This window comes from Camelus bactrianus, chromosome 4, assembly GCF_048773025.1.
Source record: "Camelus bactrianus isolate YW-2024 breed Bactrian camel chromosome 4, ASM4877302v1, whole genome shotgun sequence".
Classification (NCBI taxonomy): Eukaryota; Metazoa; Chordata; class Mammalia; order Artiodactyla; family Camelidae; genus Camelus; species Camelus bactrianus.
Genome location: NC_133542.1, coordinates 17815148 through 17824435, shown reverse-complemented (window position 1 = coordinate 17824435; position 9288 = coordinate 17815148). Strand labels below are relative to the sequence as shown.

General features: G+C 40.0%; 1 protein-coding gene across 1 annotated transcript; it reads left to right on the top strand.

Annotated features, from left to right (window-relative positions):
* The first annotated feature begins 4202 nt into the window (after window positions 1–4202).
* LOC105061877 (interferon omega-1-like) lies at window positions 4203–5061 on the top strand. The gene has a single exon (XM_010946012.3). The coding sequence runs from the start codon at window positions 4203–4205 to the stop codon at window positions 4788–4790; it is 588 nt and encodes a 195-aa protein (XP_010944314.3). The 3' UTR covers window positions 4791–5061.
* The last annotated feature ends 4227 nt before the right edge of the window (window positions 5062–9288 follow it).

The window sequence follows — 9288 nt, the reverse complement described above, 5'->3', positions numbered from 1 at the left end:
CAAAGTTCTAGGCTTTTCAGAAACTCCAATATAAGAGGCTATTTTTTTTTCTTCTAGTGACTATTTTTGGGGAATAATGGGCTGTCCTTGTTACAATATTGCAACAGTAACTAAAGCAGAAAGGAACTGGAAAGCAGAATCCATTTTACTCTGGCGGCTATTGAAGTATTTACAGAGGAAGAGTGCCACCTACTGGCCAAGATGGACCAGGACATTGACCAAGTCTGCATAGCTGGCTTGTCTGTCCGCTCTAGGCAGAAATGTCTTCTTCCACTAGCGTCTTCTTCAGAGCTAAAAAGAGGAAAGAACCGGAAAGAACTACACCAATAAACTGACCCAGCCTGCTTCCTTAGCTTTTGCATCTTAGAGAGGGAAAATACTCTCAGCCCCAGACAGGATGAGCTACGCTTTCATCCACCCCTGTATTTTTTAAGTAACTCTTTTTAGGAGTTTGTTTTTCATTACGTTTTCAGGGTCCGAAAGTTCTATGATTTGGTTTCATACTGTCACCTTGCCCTAAAAGTCTCTGTATAGCCATATCCTGTTTCATATTTCTGAGTTATTAAGTTGTTAAATATTTGAAAGTGTTGTTAGATGGAGCAGCCGGGCTGGAGGGCCGGGTAGGGAGAGAGATGGCGGTGCCTCCCGCCCTCCAGGCACTCGTCCGGCAGCGGCAGCGGAGCTTCAGTTACACCGCAAGGCGCCTCTGGTCAACTTGAGAAGGGGCGCGGGGGTGGCAGGGATCAGCGCCAAGTGCGGGTGGATGGACTTCGGGGCATCGTCCCGTGGCCCCAGCTGGAAGCAGCGAGGTTTCCAAGCGGCAGCAGGGAGAATGTGAATGTGGCCACGCCTCCTCCGCCTCCTTACCGGCTGATTCCGGCTCTGCAGCCAGCAAGGCTCCCGAGAGGGCCAGTCCCAGGTGGAAACGCAGTAAAAACAAGGAGCCCCGCCCACACGTCTACACCCAAGGAGCTGGTAAAGAATCCAGGAGCTCCTCTGTTCTGCTGTTAAGGCAGTTCCATGTTCAGATTCCACCCCGAGGAGGCTGCAACCAGGCACAGGACTCTCACTTGCTCAAAAACAAAAACAAAACAACAACAACAACAACAAAAAAAAACCGAAGCACAGCACATCTAGAAACGTGAAGGGGCTGAAAGTCAGCAGAACTTGAGAAGTTGGAAGAACCCAGATGTTTACAGCTTTCACTGAAACTGCGGCAGGTCCTCAGGAGATGAAACAATACGAATGGGCGGTACTGAGCCAACTGTTTCTCCAGGTCATTCCCATTCAGAGGGCGAGAAGATAAAAGTGGACAGAGTTCTCCCATGGAGACGTAGCCAGTAGCAGTGTCCCCAGCACAGGTGACACTGATACCACAGTGGCCTGCAAAGTATTGGAAGGGACGAGGGTTACTCCAGTGCCAGCTGCAGACTTCTTCAATTAGCACAAAAATCTACTTTTAAATAGTTAAAAGGGATTTTGTTTACTTTCTCTTAGAATTTAGTTCAATTGACCACACCCCCTGCTGCCCTACAAAACAAGACAGCAGCCTTTTGGCAGTTGAAGTGGAACTAGGAATCAGTTGTTACCTCACCCTCTCTGCTCCATTGACCTCATGGTGTGCCCTCTCCTTGCTTCATAAATCCCACGTCCATTTCTACCTTTCACTTCTTTTAACAGGCAAGTCATGATCTCAAATCTAAAGGTTTTGACCTTGGTTCTTTGGTACCCTCAGAATAATTTATTCCTCCAGGTTTTATTTCTCTCCTAGCAGTTATATAAATGACTGTAATCCAAATAGGGTTATTGAGAAGACTGAGTAGTTAATTTCAAAGATCTCAGAACAGTTGCTGGTTCATAGCTGGCATGTAGTAAATTTTGTTATCATTTAAAAATATCATCATTATTAGTCTCCAGATTAAGAGCAGAGTCTTTTAGGATCAATCGAATCCCTTTGTCTTAATTCCAGATTTCTCAAGGCAATCTTTTTATTTCCTGAGTGGATTTATTAACTGGACAGAGTGCTCAGGCAAGGGTTAATATCCACAATCCTGTCAGAGAGCGTTAGTGTTCTAGTAACTGCGGTTCTGGTTGTCAGTCTCTCGAGAGTTGTTTGGTGTGAGTCCTCCCTTATCCCATCAGAAATGATCACAGGAGGATTAAATGAAAGAAAAAGGAAGTGGCTGGTCTTGCAAAGCTGACGGCAGGCCATTGACCCAGGAAGCACTCTTCTTTGAGCCTCTCTGGCAGAAGCAGCTGTTTCCTGCTTTATTCTTTCCCGCTTTCTTCTTTCCCTTCTGCCATTGTCCGAAGTCCCCAATTTTGCTGCACTGAATTTTGCTAGCGTACACTTTGTCATTTTCTCAGCAGAAAAGTCACTTCTCTTTTTTCACTTTCATGACATTCAAAAATTATTTTATTTTTGCCCACAAACAACTGCCAAGTTTTTCTTTCGAGGAAAGTTAAAATGAAAAACAAAAAAACTCAAGTCTTGAAAATCACAGAAAAATATCAAAGGTGAAGCCCTTTTGCCATTCTTCTACTTCCCTTTGTATCAGCCTCAGATGAAACAGAAAGTAATGCAGGAGGAGCAAGACAAACTTTGTCCAGTAAACCACTATGTTAAAATATAAGGTCTTAAAATTTTTTTGTTGTTGTGTAAATTTAAAATGAAACATCATGGATAAGTAAAGGAAACAAGGTTATTTCTCCCTGACATAATAGCCTGGCCCTCACTGCCCTGCATTCTGAGCTCCAGTCAGAGATGGGCAAAGAAATCCAATAGAAACACATAGATGGAATGAACAGCTTCAGGTCCCTAGTTTCTGTGATATAAGCTTCTAATGAGAGACAAGACCATCACTGAATTTCTTACACCCAGCTCAGAAATTTTGAGCGTAACAAGTGTTTAGTGGTTTAAGTAAAAGAGCTGAACAATAGAAGTTGTACTGGCAAAATAAAAACTGTCTACTCAAGGTGAAACAATTTCAATTGGATAATTCCTCTAACTACTTAGACAAAACAAACTCTTGGTCTCAGCATCTGAGGGCTGCTGGCACCTTTGATACCTGGGGACATGGGTCAGGAGAGGAGGTCACCACTGAGGACTAGGGTCCTTCACACCAACACTCCAGGGTCAAGGGTGGGGATCCTGGAAGATGAATTATTTTGCCAACAAAGAAACAAGCCCCTCTATAGCAGGAGAATTCTAAGTCCTCAGGATGTGGTGAGCCTGCTGTCACGGAGTGAGTCCCAAAGAGTTTGGGTTTAGGACACTGTGTAACTCCAGAGGAAAAGCATTACTGGAGGTGATGACTACCTTGTGAGTGAGGTGGTGCTGGAAAAAAAAAAACAATTAATTATCTTGGAGTTAAGAATCTTCATGCCTACATGCACCAGAAAAGAACCAGGATTCTTGCTGAGGGCACTGGCACAACGTGAGGAGCACTGCAGGTCTCCCGTGAGGAAATAGTGGAAAGAAAGGGCAATGTCTAGTGTGTTAGTCTGGACCTTGTGGCTCCAGTGAAGCATAACTTCATGAACCTGAATGAATGTATTCTAGAAAGAAGAGAAACACCCAAGAAACTCATTCACTAATAGTCATATAAAACTAACTCACTTATAGCCTCTGCTCTGAATAAAACAGTGAACAAAGCCAGTCTTTGGTTCTAAACAGCTTATTTACCATGCATGGTCTGGTAATTACTTAACAAAATACAGACCTATAGGGGTGAGGGACTCGAACTTCCTATGCATAAAGTAAGGATGGTAAAAGACATAGTCCAGAATCAAGAACAAATTTTGTTCCTAACACAGGGAAGAGCAAGATTTATATACATTAAAATGTGTACATAAGTATGTTCATGTATATGAATCTTTACATACTTACATACACTTTAGCCTTTAATTAGGTTCTCATTTAACTGATATCCATTTGGATTGACACATTCAAAGCTTACTGGGAAAATTAAACTTCTATTACAAAAATTAAAAGTTTAGACTGATTACATCTTCTTAGGTCAAACAGAAAATATCAAAACGAAAACACAAAATGGAAGTGAAAGTATAGAGAAATATTCAGAAAATGGAAACTGTCTTCCCTATTTAAAAGCCATGCTTAGAAAGAATGCCATCAGAGAACCTACCTCCAAGGTTCACCCAGACGCCCGTCTCAGCCAGGCCAGCAGCACCTCACTCGCCCCATGGCCTCCGTGCTCTCTCTAGTGACGGCCCTGCTGGTGTTCACCTATGGCCCTGGTGGGGCTCTGGGCTGTGACCTGCCTCAGAACCACGTGCTGGTTAGCAGGGCGAACTTTGTGCTTCTGGGCCAAATGAGGAGAATCTCCCCTTTCTTCTGCCTGAAGGACAGAAAAGACTTCCATTTCCCCCGAGAGCAAGTGGATGGCAGCCAGCTCCAGAAGGCCCAGGCCATCTCTGTCCTCCACGAGATGCTCCAGCAGCTCTTCAACCTCTTCCACACAGGGCACTCCTCTGCTGCCTGGGACACCACCCTCCTGGACAAACTCCTCACTGGACTCCATCAGCAGCTGGAGGACCTGGACACCTGTTTGGTGCAGGCAATGGGAGAGGAAGACTCTGCCCAGGGAATGGCAGGTCCGACACTGGCCGTGAAGAAGTACTTCCAGGGAATCCATCTCTACCTGAAAGAGAAGAAATACAGTGACTGTGCCTGGGAAATTGTCCGACTGGAAATCATGAGATCCTTCTCTTCATCAGCCAACTTGCAAGAAAGGTTAAGAATTATGGATGGAGACCTGGGGTCACCTTGACATGATCCTCATTGACTGAGATGTCATCACCCTTGCACATTCGTCTTTGGTCATTTCAGAAGACTCTTATTTTTGCTTTAATAACAGAATTTATTGAATTAACTCAGCAAATATTTTGTCTAGTATTAAACAAGGACATGTTAAAAAGTTCAGCTCTAGGGGCATCAGTCCCTAAGAGATGACTGCACTGATATTTACTTATTTATTTATTTATTTATTTATTTATGAATTTATTTATTATCTATTCCTTCTTGCATCTCTCATATTTATATTTAAAAATTATGTATAAAATTACTTGTTTATCTTTATATTGTATTAAAATTTACTAAACATTTTTACCACTCCATGCCACTAAATTTGCACTTTGTTTTATTTATTAAATTCTTATCAAATAAAACTTGAGTTTGTTTATTCTAAAATCAAAATCCAAACTCTCATTTTGTAAATGATGTTGGAGAATGGATGGTAATATTTATTTACTCATTCATTCCATTCAGATTATACACATAAATTGAGTATCTAAATGACACTGTATAATTGCCATCAAGAAATACAAATGAATAAAGCAAATGCAGTTCCCACTGTGCTGAAACGTTCAGTCTTACAAGGAAGAGGACATAAAAATGGTATTAATGTTTATTTTATCTCAGTTATATTAAACACTGCAAAGAGAAGTAAAGGAAAATAATGTTCTCAAATTGGAAGTTTTAGGTACAAGTGATGCTGGAAAGGAAAAATAATATTATACATCATTTCTAAGGTACATTTATATGAGAAGACATGTAAATGCAGTCTTATTGGCAGTGGAAATACGGGTTTTGAATTTAAGAAAATGTTACGTGGTGCTTGCAGGGCAGTGGTGGATGAACTATCTCAGTGTCTGAAAACAGAAACCACTGGTGACCTCCATGGGGTCTGCTTTAATAGAACTAATGGGACAGAAACTAGATGGGAGTAGGTTGAAAAGGAAAACAATAATGAGAATTAGGGGCACTGGGTATAGAAAATTACCTTCATAATTTTGTTTGTGAAGTGGAGGAGTGAAATAAGATGGTACGTGGAGGAGATTATGGGTTAATAAGCCCATGCATGTTTTTTTCCTCATTTTCTGAGAATCATTTCCAAAGATTGGATAAACTGCCACAAAAATGTAAGAACATTTTTAATATTTGACTTATTTGATTTAAACAATTGCTTATTTAGATATTTGATTTCACATATTGCTTATTTGGCTAAAAATTAATTTATCATTGTTCTAATTAGTATCACTCTGTAGTGAATTTCAGTGGTAACCCATGTGCTTGCTAATTTAAATTCTCTTTTCAATCAAGTTTTACAATCAAGTTTCATTTTGCTTTATCTGCTACTTCATTTACTTTAGTTTTATATTGATAATTTACATTATTTATTTATCACTTTATAATCACTAATCATCAACATAAACATTTTCGATAAATTATAGCCATATTCTTTTGATGGACACTTGTTTTAAATTTCACCTGGGTACAAAGAGCTGGACAGTTTCTTATACATTTCTTCAAGGGGTGTTTAGCACATAGAACTGAGCCTCTCCCTAGTCACATCCCTATTTTGAGTTTATGTGTATTGAGTGCCCTGTTGTTAATCTGTTTTTACATTAAATTCAATATTCCATCACCAGTTTTTTTTGATCTATGGTATGAGAATCTACATTGCTTTCTGTTAGTGCCAGGCAATTTTTCTAGAACATTTTATTTAAATGTTATTTCCTTCCTTGTTTATATATCTTTAGCATAAATCTAATTAATTCTTATAATATGACTACTTTTGAGATTTTTTTATTAATATGGTTATGGAACTTTACTCATTGCTACACTTGTTTTACTACAGTTACTTGAAAATTCATTTAATGCTTCTGGTTGAGGTAGCCAAGGGCAAGAACTCCTTTGTATTTTTAAATATTATTGCTTGCATTATTTCCTGATTAATTTTAGAATTGTTCTAAGGTTAATAGCATTGGCTTCATGAGAATCACAAACATCTGTGGATCCCTAAATGGCTAATTATAACAAAGAATAAAAATGAATGAAAGAAATGGTATCAGAAACTTTCTCCCAAAACCTAAGGCTAAGAACAATTATTAAGTAATATATGGGGGAAATTATAATAGCTAAGAAAAAAGAACAGAGAGCAAAACAGTTTCATGATTGCAAATATAAGAAACGTTGACAGAAATCCCTAGTATGAAACTTAAGGCATCATTCATACCTCACAACATAGAATGTGGTATTCACCCACCCACCCATTTGACCAGTTTGATATACATATATATGTAAAATTTTACCTTTCATTCATTTTATTATACTGCTATACTTAATGTGAAAAACTTCTAGCTAGCTCTGTACTGTCACCTTGCCCTGAAAATCTTTGTAGTCATTCCCTGTTTAATACCCAGAAGTTATTAACTTGTATGTTCCAAATTATTGGAGAATCAAGACCCTGGGTTGGCAAACCAGAGCTAGGGATGAGTGAGCCACTGCCAGCGCTGAGCTGCCAGCCCACCATGCACAGGTCCTGCCCAGGCTATGGACTTCAGCAGCTCTAGATACATGTGGCCAACTGGGGAAAAGAGGAGGGAAGACAGGGTCGCAGCTATGGTGGCCGTGAGCTTCTGTGGGGGATCACTGTGCACTGTTGGTGAAAGGCAGCTGAGGTCTGCTGGCTGCAGGAGTGAGAGTAGGAACATGGCCATGACTCAGCCCTCCCCATTTGCCATGCCTTCCTCTGCAGGGATCAAGATGCCCTCAGTATCCAGCCACACACAGAAATGCAGTAAATAGAGGTTCCTGTAGCACCGACACTGCCCATATGTCTACGTGAAACAAGCTGGTAAAAAATCGAGGAACTCATTCCATCAGTGTTTAGGTACTTTTAAGTTCTGATTCCATTAGGAGAATAATGCACCAGTAAACATAATGTTCAAATGCTCAATAAATCAAGAACTATGAAATACTTGTAAGAGCCAGCAGCCCCTTAAGAATTTGAAATGTACTGAACCCTTGTCCCTTGCCTTACAACCAGCTGCCCCAGGACCTGGCTCTACCCACCAGGGGGCCAGCAGCCACCACACAAAGCAGGGCTTGGCAGCCAAATGGGCCAGGGGCATGCCCACCTACCAGTGTGCCCATAGTAGGAGGCCACAGCACAACAGAAGGGCCACAGAGCCCACACAGGGGGCACCCCTAGAGCATAAAGTCCTGCTGATCAGAGCGAAGTGTGCTGGTCTGCTCCACAGGACAGCTCCTACATAAGATCACTTCTCCAAGATCCAGAAATATAACAGATCTACCCAGTATGTAAAAATAAACACAGAGAATTGGATAAAATGAGGAGACAGAGGAATATGTTCCAAACAAAGAAACAAGTCAAAACCTCAGAAAAAGAACTAATTGAAGTGGAGATAGACAACTGACTCACTAAGAGTTCAAGATAATGATCATAAAGATGCTCAAAAAACTCAGAAGACTGAATCAACACAGTGAGATCTTTAACAGAGTCAGAAAATATAAAGAAGACCACACAGAGCTGAAGTTTAAAATAACTGAAGTGAAAAACACACTAGAAAGAATCAGAAGTACATCAGATGATACAGAGGAATGGATCAGTGAACTGAAAGCCAGAATAGTGGAAATCAACCAAACTGAACAGAAAAAAAAGAAAAAAGAATTTCAAAAAATGAAGATAATTTAAGAGGCCTCACTTACACGGTCAACTATCTATGACAAAAAAGGCAAAAATATACAATGGGGAAAAGACAGCCTCTTCAATAAATAACGTTGGGAAAACTGGACAGCTTACGGGCCAAAGAATGAAACTGAATTATTTTCTCACACTGTATACAAAGTAAACTTAAAATGGGTTAAAGACTCAAATGTAAGACCTAAAACCATAAAACTCCTAGAAGAAAACACAGGCAGTACGCTCTTTGACATCGGTCTTAGAAATATATATATATATATTGCTCCTCAGGCAAGAAAGACAAAAGCAAAAATAAACAAATGGGACTACACCAACCTAAAAAGCTTTTGCACAGCGAAGGAAACTATCAACAAAATGAAAAGGCAGCCTACTGAATGGGAGAAAGTATTTGCAAACTCTATATTCAATAGGGGTAAATATCCAAAACATACAAAGGATACATACAACTTAACATTACTTAAACAAACAACTTGATTAAAAATGGGCAGAAGACCTGAACAGGCATTTTTCCAAAGAAGACATAAAACTGGACAAAAGACACATGAAAAGATGCCCAATACCATTAATCATCAGGGAAATACAATTCAAAAACACAATTAGATACCACCTTACACCTGTCATAATGGCTATTATTAAAAAGACAACAAATAACAAGTGTTGCTGAGGATATAAAGAAAAGGGCACCCTTCTGCACTGTTTATGGGACTGTAAATTATTGTAGCCACTCTGGAAAACAGTATGGAGGTTTTTAAAAAAAATT

Excerpts from the sequence above, each read along its gene's own strand:
- LOC105061877 (XM_010946012.3), top strand. The coding sequence starts at position 4,203 with ATGGCCTCCGTGCTCTCTCTAGTGACGGCCCTGCTGGTGTTCACCTAT.